The sequence below is a fragment of the Coregonus lavaretus genome (genome assembly GCF_964263955.1).
Source record: "Coregonus lavaretus genome assembly, chromosome: 27".
Classification (NCBI taxonomy): Eukaryota; Metazoa; Chordata; class Actinopteri; order Salmoniformes; family Salmonidae; genus Coregonus; species Coregonus lavaretus.
Genome location: NC_140014.1, coordinates 17,200,986 through 17,217,875, shown reverse-complemented (window position 1 = coordinate 17,217,875; position 16,890 = coordinate 17,200,986). Strand labels below are relative to the sequence as shown.

General features: G+C 45.6%; 1 protein-coding gene across 3 annotated transcripts in view; it reads right to left on the bottom strand.

Annotated features, from left to right (window-relative positions):
* The window catches only part of LOC311102825 (ral GTPase-activating protein subunit alpha-2-like), a 135,119-nt gene that overhangs the window by 46,480 nt on the left and 71,749 nt on the right, over positions 1–16,890 (bottom strand). For all 3 annotated transcript variants that reach the window (XM_084144253.1, XM_084144254.1, XM_084144255.1), the window contains exons 32-36: positions 10,721–11,522; positions 10,179–10,250; positions 8,552–8,675; positions 6,676–6,831; positions 2,917–3,075 (exon numbers count right to left, since the gene is read on the bottom strand). In XM_084144253.1, the coding sequence (XP_084000379.1) occupies positions 2,917–3,075; positions 6,676–6,831; positions 8,552–8,675; positions 10,179–10,250; positions 10,721–11,522 (1,313 nt within the window). The remainder of the gene's footprint in view (positions 1–2,916; positions 3,076–6,675; positions 6,832–8,551; positions 8,676–10,178; positions 10,251–10,720; positions 11,523–16,890) is intronic.

Below are 16,890 nucleotides of genomic sequence, written 5' to 3'. Positions count from 1 at the left end.
GCAGTGGTATAATGCTCTGCGTCGCAGTGCTAACTGTGCCACTAGAGATCCTGGTTCGAATCCAGGCTCTGTCGCAGCCGGCCGCGACCGGGAGACTCATGGGCGGCGCACAATTGGCCCAGCGTCGTCCAGGGTAGGGGAGGGAATGGCCGGCAGGGATGTAGCTCAGTTGATAGATCATGGGGTTGTGGGTTCGATTCCCACAGGGGCCAGTATATAAAAAAAAATATGTATTCACTAACTGTAAGTCTCTCTGGATAAGAGCGTCTGCTAAATGACTAAAATGTAAAAAAAAAAATGTAAATACAGGCACGTGGAGGCCACACACACTACTGAGCCTCATTTTGACTTGTTTTAAGGACATTACATCAAAGTTGGATCAGCCTGTAGTGTGGTTTTCCACTTTAATTTTGAGGGTGACTCCAAATCCAGACCTCCATGGGTTGATACATTTGATTTCCACTGATAATTTTTGTGTGATTTTGTTGTCAGCATATTAAAAAGTATTTAATAAGATTACTTCATTCATTCAGATCTAGTATGTGTTGTTTAAGTGTTCCCTTTATTTTTTTGAGCAGTGTATATATATATATGAAAAATGAGGGAAAAAAGTATTTGATCCCCTGCTGATTTTGTATGTTTGCCCACTGACAAAGAAATGATCAGTCTATCATTTTAATGGTAGGTTTATTTGAACAGTGAGAGACAGAATAACAACAACAAAAATCCAGAAAAACGCATGTCTAAAATGTTATGAATTGATTTGCATTTTAATGAGGGAAATAAGTATTTGACCCCTATGTAAAACATTACTTAGTACTTGGTGGCTAAACCCTTGTTGGCAATCACAGAGGTCAGACATTTCTTGTAGTTGGCCACCAGGTTTGCACACATCTCAGGAGGGATTTTGTCCCACTCCTCTTTGCAGATCTTCTCCACGTCATTAAGGTTACGAGGCTGACATTTGGCAACTCGAACCTTCAGCTCCCTCCACAGATTTTCTATGGGATTAAGGTCTGGAGACTGGCTAGGCCACTCCAGGACCTTAATGTGTTTCTTCTTGAGCCACTCCTTTGTTGCCTTGGCTGTGTGTTTTGGGTCATTGTCATGCTGGAATACCCATCCACGACCCATTTTCAACCCTGGCTGAGGGAAGGAGGTTCTCACCCAAGATTTGACGGTACATGGCCCTGTACATCGTCCCTTTGATGCGGTTAAGTTGTCCTGTCCCATTAGCAGAAAAACCTCCAAAGCATAATGTTTCCACCTTCATGTTTAACGGTGGGGATGGTGTTCTTGGGGTCATAGGCAGCATTCCTCCTCCTCCAAACACGGCGAGTTGAGTTGATGCCAAAGAGCTCCATTTTAATCTCATCTGACCACAACACTTTCACCCAGTTCTCCTCTGAATCATTCAGATGTTCATTGGCAAACTTCAGACGGGCATGTATATGTGCTTTCTTGAGCAGCGGGACCTTGCGGGCGCTGCAGGATTTCAGTCCTTCACGGCGTAGTGTGTTACCAATTGTTTTCTTGGTGACTATGGTCCCAGCTGTAGTTCTGGGCTGATTCCTCACCGTTCTCATGATCATTGCAACTCCACGAGGTGAGATCTTGCATGGAGCCCCAGGCCGAGGGAGATTTACAGTTATTTTGTGTTTCTTCCATTTGCGAATAATCGCACCAACTGTTGGAACCTTCTCACCAAGCTACTTGGCGATGGTCTTGTAGCCCATTCCAGCCTTGTGTAGTTCTACAATCTTGTCCCTGACATCCTTGGAGAGCTCTTTGGTCTTGGCCATGGTGGAGAGTTTGGAATCTGATTGATTGCTTCTGAGGACAGGTGTCTTTCATACAGGTAACAAGCTGAGATTAGGAGCACTCCCTTTAAGAGTGTGCTCCTAATCTAAGCTCGTTATCTGTATAAAAGACACCTGGGAGCCAGAAATCTTTCTGATTGAGAGCAAATCAATTTATAACATTTTTGACATGCATCTTTCTGGATTTTGTTGTTGTTATTCTGTCTCTCACTGTTCAAATAAACCTACCATTAAAATTATAGACTGATCATTTCTTTGTCAGTGGGCAAACATACAAAATCAGCACGGGATCAAATACTTTCCCCCCCTCACTGTGTGTGTATATATATATATATATATATATAAGAAGAAAAATGTGGACATTTGTAAATATATATATATATATATATATATATATATATATATATATATATTTTTTTTTACAAATGTCCACATTTTTCTTCCACTTTGACATTAGAGTATTTTGTGTAAATCTTTGCCAAAAAAGGATAATTCAATAAATGTTAATCCTACTTTGTAACACAAAATGTTTTGGAAAAAGTCAAGGGGTGTGAATACTTTCTGAAGGCACTGTATATAATAACACAGCCTGTTGATGGTTACATTGTGACCTGTACTCTTTGACCCAGCCAGTCAGTCGATCCAGAGCTCTGTGTGCAGTGGCTCAGAACCAAGATGAAAGCTAGCTGAGCGACACTGACTGCCTCAGAGCACATACCCACAGTGAGGGTAATGGACTGGAGTGGAAGAGGAGGGCATTGGAGCGTCCATCTCAGAGTCACATAGGCAGGCAGACAGACAAACCGGTAATCCACTCAACCAACAAGGCAGTCTCAAGGGCCATGAATAAGGAGAGGGGTTCTCTAAGTGAAGATCAGACAGCTGATACCTTTTTCCAAACAAAGAGTTGGATATGCTGAAGCAGGGAAATGGTGAAGGAGTCCTATTATATTTGTTTAATGCTAAAAAGACAGTAAGTAAAATAGTGTATCCATTACACACATACATTTAGTGGAAAATAATCAAGCAAGTGCAAAAACAAGCCCCAAAAGCCATTTAGGTTTTGAGCCAGCCAGCTGATCTGTAGCAGCAGTACCTGTGGTTTCTTCATGATCTGGATGAAGAACATGTGGTTCTTCATGGGGTACACGATGATCAGCACATCTCCAAAGTCAGTGGGGATGATGCCGCGGCGGTAGTCCCTGCTGTGCTCCGACCACACTATGTGAACCTCGTCGTTTCCCAGGTGACGCAGCTGCACCAGAACAAATCACAGGGTTTAGACATCGCTACGGCGCCCACAACGGTCAGAAAAAAAATAGTTATTCCTATAAAAAGGTTTTAATATATGTTAGCTATTACCACCGCTCTGGGTTTTGTGACAAAGCATCTTATAATTTGAACTTCCACTGGAAATTCAAACAACAACAAAAACATCAAATTGAGCATTTTAAAACCAATCATTGAAATTAACTTTACAAAGACATAAAATTGCATCAAATTTCCATGTTCTATTCATAAATACAAATGAAGTCAGGACAGAAATTACACAAATGACAGGAAATTGGCAGATAGTTAATGTAGCACTCTTTTTCAACCAAGGCAGAGGGGAAGTGAAAGAACAGTCTTCCCTCAGTATTGTGGCTGACGTGGACATTGAGTGATGGGTTAAGGGCGGCCATTCCAACCTCACTGGCCTTTACCCATCAATAATGGGGAAACCTGTTTTTGTTCATGACCACGTGACCTAGATAAGGATAAACTGGGCCTAGTAAGGGCACAGAGTTTTTCCTCATCAGGTGACGAGGTTAGAAAAAAACTCCTGTCCCTGATTATGTGGCAACATCAAGGCTGGGCCTCCTCACTGACTGACAGAGAGGAGGAAAACATCTGCCAATGTACTTGGGTCTAATGAGCCATTAAGAAAACATGCCCTCACCACCCAAAAAAATGCAATTAGCACATTATTATAAGCCCTTAATTATGGTAATGGCATAATGTTAAACAAATCCACAACTCGCTGATTAAACATTGTGCTCACTGGTTCATCTCATCTGTACAAGGATCAATGGCACCAGTGCAGGTCAGACAGACACGGTCACAAATTAACCAAGAATGTTGAATATGCATGTCGAGGTTGCCCACAAAAATCATAAGGATTTTAATTAACATTTGAATATTACACTGAACAAAAATATAAACACAACATGTAAAGTGTTGGTCCCATGTTTCATGAGCTGAAATAAAAGATTACAGACATTTTCCATACGCACAAAAAGCTTATTTCTCTCAAATGTTGTGCAAAAATGTGTTCACATCCCTGTTGGCAGGGATGTAGCTCAGTTGGTAGAGCATGGCGTTTCCAACGCCAGGGTTGTGGGTTCGATTCCCACGGGGGGCCAGTATGAAAAAAAAAAAAAGAATGTATGCACTCACTAACTGTAAGTCGCTCTGGATAAGAGCGTCTGCTAAATGACTAAAATGTAAATGTTAGTGAGTATTTGTCCTTTGCCAAGATAATCCAGCCACCTGGCAGGTGTGGCATATCAAGAAGCTAATTAAACATCATGATCATTACACAGGTGCACGTTGTGCTGGGGACAATAAAAGGCCACTCTAAAATGTGCAGTTTTGTCACACAACACAATGCCACAGATGTCTCATGTTTTGAGGGAGCGTGCAATTGTTATGCTGACTGCAGGAATGTCCACCAGAGCTGTTGGCAGATAATTTAATGTTCTCATTTCTCTCCTGTGGGTGAGCCGTTTGCTGATGTCAACGTTGTGAACAGAGTGCCCCATGGTGACGGTGGGGTTATTCAAAGGACAGGCATAAGCTATGGACAACGAACACAATTGCATTTTATCAATGACAAGTTGAATGCACAGAAATACCGTGACGAGATCCTGAGGCCCATTTCTTTGAAGGTATCTGTGACCAACAGATGCATATCTGTATTCCCAGTCATGTGAAACCATAGATTAGGGCCTAATGAATTTATTTCAATTGACTGATTTCCTTATATGAACTGTAACTCAGTAAAATGATTGTTGCATGTTGCGTTTATATTTTTGTTCAGTGTACATTGAATGATTTGAACCAAGAGGCAGGACTGTCTGGGTAAATGCTAATGTCTCTGTCGTCTCCTGCACTAAGCTCTCCAAGACTAGGGGATGTGATTAGGAGTCAGGAGAACATGGAACGTCAGGGAAAGGAGGATAGTGGTTTGTGGGTAGGTCGATTTCAATGATATATGAATAGAGGAGGATGTGAGAAAGGCAGGAAGAATGACATCCCTGTCCCTACTACACAGTACTGTAGCTATGTGTGGCACTAGAATCACTCCTGTGCGTGGCTTCAGTCAAAGGCCCTTGTCCAATTAGCCCTCAATGACCTCCCATCCACACTAACACACAGCAGGCCTCTCAGCAGCACAAGTGCTCCCTTCTAAAAACACAGAGCTCAGTTAAGCCCTGGTGCTGGTTGTGAGTGTGGGGCTGGCCGGGCGCCCCTCGCTCTGACATTAGGACCCTACATGGCCTGACCCCCACCTCCCAGGTCACTCCTATAACCACATTACTACAGCCAGCTGCTGCTGCTGGGCGCTGCACCACTCTGCCCTCAAGCCCACAATTGGATTGGAGGAATTTATGTTTTTTCCCGTTTTCCTTTTTAGTGTAACTGGGGGCCTTTCATCCCTCTTTCCCTCAGATAGACAATCTGGCCAGCGAAAGCGTTGCCCAACACACAGTATGCATTTAAGAGCAGGCGGTCGGCGAGGCTGAATGTTTTATTTGTAAATTGACAAAGAAACTTCCTGCCTGGACGCTGATACAGCCTCTTTTTCATCCCCCTCCCTCCCACCCCCGTTAGCCTCCACACGCGCCGCCGAGCTGCCAATTTCTGTCTTGCCTTTGGCTAGCGCAGGGTTCTGGGAAGAGAGGAGTGCAATTACAGGGGCTCCCAGTCAAATGAATCGAAGCGGGCTGAAGGCACACTCCAGCCAAAGCTGGGCCGCCCCTCCAGCGCCTCACACCAGCTAGCCAAAATCAAACAAATTTCCGCAGCCGCTGAGCACAGGTTCAGTATGGGGTTGGTGCAGGGCTGTTTTTTAGGGGGAGAGGGGCAGACATGGTGATGGTGTGGGGGGGGGGGGGGGGGGGGGAGGTATATGAGGATGGCCTGATGAATTTCCTCTCTCCGTGGGACACCATATGAGAAGACTGGCTGCTTGGGCAGGGGCCTCGCGGCTCATTTCTCCATGCTAACTGCTGCTGGTCTGCTACAGCCAGGGAAACAGCCATCGATCGCTCCCGCCGTCACGGCCGGAATGGGATAAAAACGTCCTGCCGGCATCTGCCCGGCGCCTGCACTGCCAGGGACAGCTAATGGCTGAATCTGGGCCCCGGTCACAGCACCCAGGGAAGGGGGGGTAAACAGGTCCGGGAATCACGGTCATTACCGTAACCACACATGCCCCTTCTTACACGCCTGCTCCTCTCTCTACGCCTCAGGCCTTCCCAGGCTTACTAGTCAGTGCCAGAACCCAGGAGTCACACCACCTGACCTCAGTTTCGGACAGAGTGAAGAGCTAAGACAGCACACTGATAGACAGGGCACGGCTCTGAGGCCATTTCACTCTGTATACACTGTGTTTTGTATGCAGACATTACGTTGTTTGAAGGACCGTGGACCTTGCTACATTATTAGTGTAGTGACAGGTATTAACACAGTGTAGGTTAAGGAGCTTTTTCAGTCAATGGCAAACCAACAAACAAGTTTTGGTTGTTGATTGTCTTCCCTTTTGCAGGCTTTTCTGACGTTCCCTTCTTTGATCTAGAGGGAGCAATAGTACCTTTTTGGTGAGGCAGTCGTCAGAGTTAGACGGCATGCGTGTGGACACATGCAAGATGACTTCCACCGTGGAGGTAGCGTAGTACGGAGCAGTGTGTCCTGTGCTGCCGTTCCTCTGAAGCCCTCCCATGAAGCCACAGTGTGTGGCTAGATCAACCTGACAGAAACCACAGACACACAACACGGTTAGGAGAGTGTGATGTCAGTGTGCGTGTGAGATACAGTGGAGAAAAAAAGTATTTAGTCAGCCACCAATTGTGCAAGTTCTCCCACTTAAAAAGATGAGAGGCCTGTAATTTTCATCATAGGTACACGTCAACTATGACAGACAAAATTAGAAGAAAAAAAATCCAGAAAATCACATTGTAGGATTTTTAATGAATTTATTTGCAAATTATGGTGGAAAATAAGTATTTGGTCAATAACAAACGTTTAAAAATACTTTGTTATATACCCTTTGTTGGCAATGACACAGGTCAAACGTTTTCTGTAAGTTTTCACAAGGTTTTCACACACTGTTGCTGGTATTTTGGCCCATTCCTCCATGCAGATCTCCTCTAGAGCAGTGATGTTTTTGGGCTGTCGCTGGGCAACACGGACTTTCAACTCCCTCCAAAGATTTTCTATGGGGTTGAGATCTGGAGACTGGCTAGGCCACTCCAGGACCTTGAAATGCTTCTTACGAAGCCACTCCTTCGTTGCCCGGGCGGTGTGTTTGGGATCATTGTCATGCTGAAAGACCCAGCCACGTTTCATCTTCAATGCCCTTGCTGATGGAAGGAGGTTTTCACTCAAAATCTCACGATACATGGCCAATTCACGATACATGGCCAATTCATTCTTTCCTTTACACGGATCAGTCGTCCTGGTCCCTTTGCAGAAAAACAGCCCCAAAGCATGATGTTTCCACCCCCATGCTTCACAGTAGGTATGGTGTTCTTTGGATGCAACTCAGCATTCTTTGTCCTCCAAACACGACAAGTTGAGCTTTTACCAAAAAGTTATATTTTGGTTTCATCTGACCATATGACATTCTCCCAATCCTCTTCTGGATCATCCAAATGCACTCTAGCAAACTTCAGACGGGCCTGGACATGTACTGGCTTAAGCAGGGGGACACATCTGGCACTGCAGGATTTGAGTCCCTGGCGGCGTAGTGTGTTACTGATGGTAGGCTTTGTTACTTTGGTCCCAGCTCTCTGCAGGTCATTCACTAGGTTCCCCCGTATGGTTCTGGGATTTTTGCTCACCGTTCTTGTGATCATTTTGACCCCACGGGGTGAGATCTTGCGTGGAGCCCCAGATCGAGGGAGATTATCAGTGGTCTTGTATGTCTTCCATTTCCTAATAATTGCTCCCACAGTTGATTTCTTCAAACCAAGCTGCTTACCTATTGCAGATTCAGTCTTCCCAGCCTGGTGCAGGTTTACAATTTTGTTTCTGGTGTCCTTTGACAGCTCTTTGGTCTTGGCCATAGTGGAGTTTGGAGTGTGACTGTTTGAGGTTGTGGACAGGTGTCTTTTATACTGATAACAAGTTCAAACAGGTGCCATTAATACAGGTAACGAGTGGAGGACAGGGGAGCCTCTTAAAGAAGAAGTTACAGGTCTGTGAGAGCCAGAAATCTTGCTTGTTTGTAGGTGACCAAATACTTATTTTCCACCATAATTTGCAAATAAATTCATTAAAAATCCTACAATGTGATTTTCTGGATTTATTTTTCTCAATTTGTCTGTCATAGTTGACATGTACCTATGATGAAAATTACAGGCCTCTCTCATCTTTTTAAGTGGGAGAACTTGCACAATTGGTGGCTGACTAAATACTTTTTTTCCCCACTGTAAGAGAGATACTGCAGGGGTGTGTGTTTTCTGTACCTCCCATCCCAGGCCAGACACAAAGTCTTCGTAGGCCTGGCTGCCTGTGCTGTTGGACAGGATGGAGCACTTATCCTCCTGACCCTCTCCGATGTAGAACACAGCAATCTTGTGCGTCTCCCTGCTGTAAGACAAACACACAAGATCTGTTGTTAGAACAATGAACCTAATGCAGTTACACTGTGGGGATAGGGGTTTGAAATCATTTCACTATTTGAATAGTATCATTCATTTTTGTCGGATATCTGGATATTTGTAATACATGTGGTTTTCTAAACGTACGTTTTTAACCTGAGCACTGCTGCGCGAGGCTGGCGCTCTATCGCCGCAGCTGTGGAGCGGCTGGTGAGATGGGAGCGAGCAGATGGAGGCGGAGAGAGCGACGCTACTCGGCTACAGCCAGGACTAGCTAACTTGTAGCAGCCACAATGTTATTTATCACTCCATATAACCCAACCCCATTCAGATGGTTGCTGGTTGTAGCCTACTCCTTCTCATTTTGCTAACTTTTCATTCCGTAATTGCACTGAAATCACTACACATGGAGGCTCTTTGCCGCTTTGCTTAGCAAACATAAACAAACTGCACATGAAGGCAACCAGTCGTTTTAAATGGGGCAAACATCATAAAATCAACATTGAAACGTTATTGGTTTCATTAAATTAATTAATTGAAATGTCATGGTATATCCTTGTATGTAACAATATCACATGGATATTTTAATTTAATTTAGAAAAAGCCTTTGTGTTAAAATAGGCCTATACATTTTCTTTTTCAGTATTCAAATATTTCAATATCGTTGCACATCCCTACTCCCCACTCAGCCCAGTTAAGATGAGCGTGCTCTGAAATGTGAACTACACACCTCCAAACGTACACCTCCACACAACACTGTGCAAAATAGTCGTAGCTAACATGGTCTAATATTAGAGCGAGCAGCGTGTGTGTGTGTGTGTCAGAGTGAGTACACAATAGTATGTGTGTGTGTTTACTTTCCTCATATCCCCCACCTCATGTGACAAACAAAACAAGAGCAGACAGAGTTCCACCCATGTGCTTCATTGTTGCCAGTGTGGCGCGTGGCTCTGTGTTAAATTGGGGGCATTTTGCATGTTTCGACACAGGTTGCCATGAGCGGCCCAGGTATGCTCGCTGGCCTGGCAGAATGATGCCCAATCCTGGGGGTATTCTTTAATAAGCCCCAGTCATTAGCAGTGTGGAGTGCCTATTGATCGCTGTGTGCGAGTGTGTGAGTGCTGCCGAGCTGTGACCAGCCTGAGATGGTGTGGATTAGGAGGAGAGGAGGAGGGAAGCGTGGAGCTGTTTTAATACATGTCGCCTTGAGAGTGTGATCTTTAATGATTTAGAGGAAGGGAAGCTTCATTAGTGGGCTTAGGTTCAGAGTAATGACTGATATGGAATGCAGGCTTAACTAGAATATACCCAGCTGAAATCTAGGTTGGTTTATTAAAAAGGTCTTCATTAGAAATGAAAGACTATGATACATCATTCAGTAAATTCATTTTTTTTTAAATACCGAACAAGAAGCACATCATTTATACCAATGTTATCTAGGGATACAGTGTGTGCTGAAGAGGCCCTAAATAATGGGTGTGTAAGAACATACCACTGTCTGGAATCCAAATTCTTCAGTTCTCTCAAGAGCTTGGAGTTCTTCTTCAGGAGATGAAAGCTTTTCCTGAAAAGGAATAAACAAAATTGAACTTGAATGCATCCATTGACAATTATTAGAATTGTTAAATGATCAGCCAGATGGCACTTCACAGTGTACCAGTGCAAAGCTTGTGCCTGTTATTTTTGAATGGTAAAACACTGAAAGACTGAAAGTAGGATAAGAAAGTTTCATGTTTTAGTTTGGTTTTTGGTCTGAGGAGTAACAGGTGTAGAGGTTTAAATTGGGCTCGGAGAAATTAATAATCTACTGGAGGTGGTCTCCGCTTCCTTCCCCAGAGGTGTGAGCCTCACATTCAGCAGAAGGCACCTGCCACCTGCTAAGGTGGACCTGAGTGAAAACAGTTGGGCACAGTTGCCCTGTGGAGAGCAGATTAACAGACTCCACACCCTGCCATGCCAGACTTTTTTTCTCTCTCTGTGAGGTATTCTTCTAACTAGTCTACAGCTGTGGAGGTGTTGTGCTCTGCTCTGTACCTGTGGTCCCATGAGTTCATGCCCAGGTCGTTGAGTAGCAGCCTGCAGAAGTAGAAGGGGGCTTTGGGCTCCTGGTGAGTGGGTTCTCTCTGGCCGGCGGCCTTGACGCTCACGTCTGCGTTCCACCTCTTCACCTGCTCCTCCTCCTGCTGTGTCTGCCTGAGGATGGCCTCCACGATGGCCCTCTCCTGCTCCAGGTTCATCCCGCAGGGAGAGGGGGCTGGCTGGTTGAGCCTCAGCCGGAGCTGGGGCAGGCACTCAGGGCTGCTGTAGCCCAGGTCCTCCAGGAGTTGGTCCAGGACATCCACCTCCTCCTCCTCACAGCCTGACTGGGAGTCGCAGCCTGGATGGTAGGAGCGTTCAGAGGTCCCGGGCGAGGTGGGCTTGGTGGTGGAGTGGTTTGAAGACTCTTCACTCCCCTGATGCATCTGGTTGACTCCATCCTGGGTGCGGTAGAGAACCCCTCCGTCCCAGGAGTACTTTCCAGAGATGTCCCTGACGATGACGCGTACCTGGGAGGAGTTGTCGTGGGGTTCCCCTGGACCAGAGGGCTCCGAGGGCACCTGGAGGTAAGACACCAGGGTGCTGTCGTTGAAAACAAACAGCTGCAGGTTGGGGCTCTTGAACACCTCCGAGGAGAGCTCTGATGACTCCACAAAGGGGTTGTCGTGGTTCTCACTGACCAGGCTGTGTAAGAGGGCGGGGCCACCGCTGAGGGGATGGTGGCCCAGGTGGTTCACAAGGTGTGTCATGATCATCCGCGCCGTCAGAGGGATCAGCTCCACATTCCGCCTTTTCTTCTCTGTAGGGCAGAGGACAGACATGGGAGTTAATAAGACGTTCTGAAGACACCCTGTGAGACAAACCATTTCAAAATCCGTGTACAGTCGCCAGATGTGATCAGTGTATTTCATACAGTGAAGTCAAGATACAGAATTCAACACCTTGAACTTGGGCCGCCATCTTCCTGAACCACATTACCATGTGTAGACATGTTCTCAATTCGCTCACCTTTTCACACAAAGCTAGCTTATCCATTATAATCACTAATAGGCTCGTTTTTCATTTCTCACAATGGCACACCTCTGCCGTAAGTAGGTAGCATCGAATCATAGGAGACAACTTTGAAAAGGCCATTAAGTCTGTTACAATGGGAGGAGAGAAAAGACTGGCAAAGTGCTAATGAGAACCACAACTTTAAAAGCACAGTGAATAGAGCGCTACTCCCTGAATCAGATCTATGTAAATTATCCACATGCTCAGCACTACTCCAAAATGAAAGGGATACCATGTTACGATGCGGGGAAAACAAGACAAGCTCTGCACAGTGACAGTGCTATCAATACCATCATGCCTCAAAGTGGAGAAAGCTCTTTAGAGAGCGAGCGGGTCCGTCGCATTAGAGATACACAGGCCCTTTGATGAGACTTAATCAATATTATCTAAAGGGAAATGCATAGTGCTCATTGGCTGGTCTTCTGAGGCCGTTTGTTGTCTCTATCTAGAGTTTGTAGCGCTGTATGAATAGTAAGGACATAAGCTAGATATTTCAGCTAGGCTTAGCCAACATTGCATCAATGGGTATGTTCTTGTTGTCGAAAAAACAGACTTCTGGATCAGTAGAGGAAATGGCCGTTGTAAAGAAATACTCTAATACATTACCTAATGGCACTACAAGGTCACTAATAAAAATCATTTTTAGATGTCTCTTTTATAATGGGTCATCTCCCTGGGGCAGCGTACTAATGCCTACCTCTTAAAACATTCCATTCCATGCGTTAGTCTAGTCAACGTTAGTTAAAAACATTTACATTTAATGGAGTAGCTACCGCCAAATGGAAGGGAACATATTAAAGGTTACATCTCCCTGACCACTGACCATTTCCCAGGTGGTTCGGAAGAGTAATGTAGAAAACAAGCAGCTGCAGCTGGACACACACCTTGGATGACAGGGCATTCTATCTCTCTGTCACACACACATACACACTCTCTCTGTCACACACACACACACTCTGTCACACAAACACACACACTCTGTCACACAAACACACTCTCTCTGTCACACAAACACACACTCTCTGTCAAACAAACACACACTCTCTGTCAAACAAACACACACTCTCTGTCAGACAAACACACACTCTCTGTCACACAAACACACACTCTCTCTGTCACACAAACATACTCTCTCTGTCACACAAACACACTCTCTCTCTGTCACACAAACACACACTCTCTCTGTCACACAAACACACACTCTCTCTGTCACACAAACACACACTCTCTCTGTCACACAAACACACACTCTCTCTGTCACACAAACACACACTCTCTCTGTCACACAAACACACACTCTCTCTGTCACACAAACACACACTCTCTCTGTCACACAAACACACACTCTCTCTGTCACACAAACACACACTCTCTCTGTCACACAAACACACACTCTCTCTGTCACACAAACACACACTCTCTGTCACACAAACACTCTCTCTGTCACACAAACACACTCTCTGTCACACACACTCTCTCTCTGTTACACACACACTCTCTCTGTCACACACACACACTCTCACACACACTCTCTCTCTCTCACACACACACACACTCTCTCTCTCACACATACACACTCTCTCTCTCACACACACACTCTCTCTCTCTCTCACACACACTCTCTCTCTCACACAAACACTCTCTCTGTCACACAAAAACACTCTCTGTCACAGAAACACACTCTCTGTCACAGAAACACACTCTCTCTGTCACACAAACACACTCTCTCTGTCACACAAACACACTGTATCTCACACACAAACACACTATGTCACACACACACTCTCTGTCACACACACACACACACTCTCTCTCTCTGTCACACAGACACACTCTCTGACACACAAACACACACTCTCTGTCAACACACACACACACTCTCTCTCTCTCTGACACACACACACACACACACACTCTCTGTCACACACACACACACACTCTCTCTCACACACAAACACTCTCTCTGTCACAAATAAACACTCTCTCTGTCACATACACACACTCTCTCTCTGTCTCACACACACTGTCACACAAACACACACACTCTCTATGTCACACAAACACTCTCTCTGCCACACACACACTGTCACACACACACACTGTCACACACTCTCTCTGTCACACAAACACACACTCTCTCTGTCACAAACACACACCCTCTCTGTCAAACAAACACACACTCTCTCTGTCACAAACACACACTCTCTCTGTCACACAAACACACACTCTCTGTCACACAAACACACACTCTCTGTCACACAAACACACTCTGTCACACAAACACACTCTCTGTCACACACACACACTCTCTGTCACACACACACACTCTCTCTGTCACACAAGCACACACTCTGTCACACAAACACACACTCTCTGTCACACAAACACACTCTCTGTCACACAAACACAAACTCTCTCTGTCAAACAAACACACACTCTGTCACACACACACACTCTCTCTCTCACACACACACACACTGTCACATACACACACACTGTCACACACAAACACACTCTCTGTCACACACAAACACACACTCTCTGTCACACAAACACACTATGTCACACAAACACACTCTCTCTGTCACACAAACACACTCTCTCTATGTCACACAAACACTCTCTGTCACACACACACATTCTCTGTCACACAAAGACACACTCTCTGTCACACAAACACACACTCTCTCTGTCACACAAACACACACTCTCTCTCTCACACACACACACTGTCTCTGTCACACACACACACTCTCTGTCACACACACACTCTCTCTCTCTCTGACACACACACACACACTCTCTGTCACACACACACTCTCTCTCTCTCTGACACACACACACACACACTCTCTGTCACACACACACACTCTCTCTGTCACACAAACACACACTGTCTCTCACACACACTCTGTCTCACACACACTCTGTCACACACACACTCTCTGTCACACACACACTCTCTGTCACACACACACTCTCTGTCACACAAACACACACTATCTCTGTTACACACACACACACTCTCTCTCTGACACACACACACACTCTCTCTCTGTCACACACAAACACACACTCTCTGACACACAAACACACACTCTCTGACACACACACACACACACACACTCTCTGACACACAAACACACACTATCTCTGTCACACACACACTCTCTCTCTGTCACACACACACTCTCTCTGTCACACACAAACACACACTCTCTCTGTCACACACAAACACACACTCTCTGTCACACACAAACACACACTCTCTGTCACACACAAACACACACTCTCTGTCACACACAAACACACACTCTCTGTCACACAAACACACAAACACACACACACTCTCTCTGTCACACACACTCTCTGTCACACACACACACACACACACTGTCACACAAACACACACTCTCTCTGTCACACAAACACACACACTGTCACACAGTCACACTCTCTCTGTCACACAAACACACACTCTCTGTCACACAAACACACTCTCTGTCACACAAACACAAACTCTCTCTGTCAAACAAACACACACTCTCTCACACACACACACACTCTGTCACACACACACACTCTCTCTGTCACACACACACACACACACACTCTCTCTCTCTCTCTCACACACACACTCTGTCACACACAAACACACTCTCTGTCACAAAAACACACACTCTCTGTCACAAAAACACACTATGTCACACAAACACACTCTCTCTGTCACACACACACACAAACACTCTCTGTCACACACACACACTCTCTGTCACACACACACATTCTCTGTCACACACACACATTCTCTGTCACACAAACACACACTCTCTCTGTCACACAAACACACACTCTCTCTGTCACACAAACACACACTCTCTCTCTCACACACACACTGTCACACACCCACTCTCTCTGTCACACACACACACACACACACTCTGTCACACACACACACACTCTCTCTGTCACACACACACACTCTCTCTCTCTGACACACACACACACACACTCTGTCACACACACTCTCTCTCTCTCTGACACACACACACACACTCTCTGTCACACAAACACACACACACTCTCTCTGTCACACAAACACACTCTCTCTGTCACACAAACACACACACTGTCACACAAACACACACACTGTCACACAAACACACTGTCACACACACACACACTCTCTGTCACACAAACACACACACACACTCTCTCTGTCACACAAACACACACACAGTCACACAAACACATACACAAACACACTGTCACACACACACACACTCTCTCTGTCACACACAAACACACACTCTCTCTGTCACACAAACACACACTGTGTCACACAAACACACTCTCTCTGTCTCTCACACTCACACTCTGTCACACACAAACACACACACACTGTCACACAAACACACACTCTCTGTCTCTCACACTCACACTCTCTGTCACACACACCCTCTGTCACACACACACACAGTCACACACTCTCTCTGTCACACAAAGACACACACTGTCACACAAACACACAAACACACTGTCACACAAACACACACACACTGTCACACAAACACACACACTGTCACACAAACACACGCACTCTCTCTGTCACACACACACACACTCTCTGTCACACACACACTCTCTGTCACACACACACTCTCTGTCACACACACACACTCTGTCACACACACACTCTCTGTCACACACACACACTCTCTCTGTCACACACACACACTCTCTCTGTCACACACACACTCTCTGTCACACACACACTCTCTGTCACACACACACTCTCTGTCACACACACACTCTCTGTCACACACACACTCTCTGTCACACACACACTCTCTGTCACACACACACTCTCTGTCACACACACACACACTCTCTCTGTCACACACACACACTCTCTCTGTCACACACACACTCTCTCTGTCACACACACTCTCTCTCTCTCTGTCACACACACTCTCTCGCTCTCTGTCACACACACTCTCTCTCTCTCTGTCACACACACTCTCTCTCTCTGTGTCACACACACTCTCTCTCTCTGTGTCACACACACTCTCTCTCTCTCTGTCACACTCTCTCTCTCTCTCTGTCACACACAC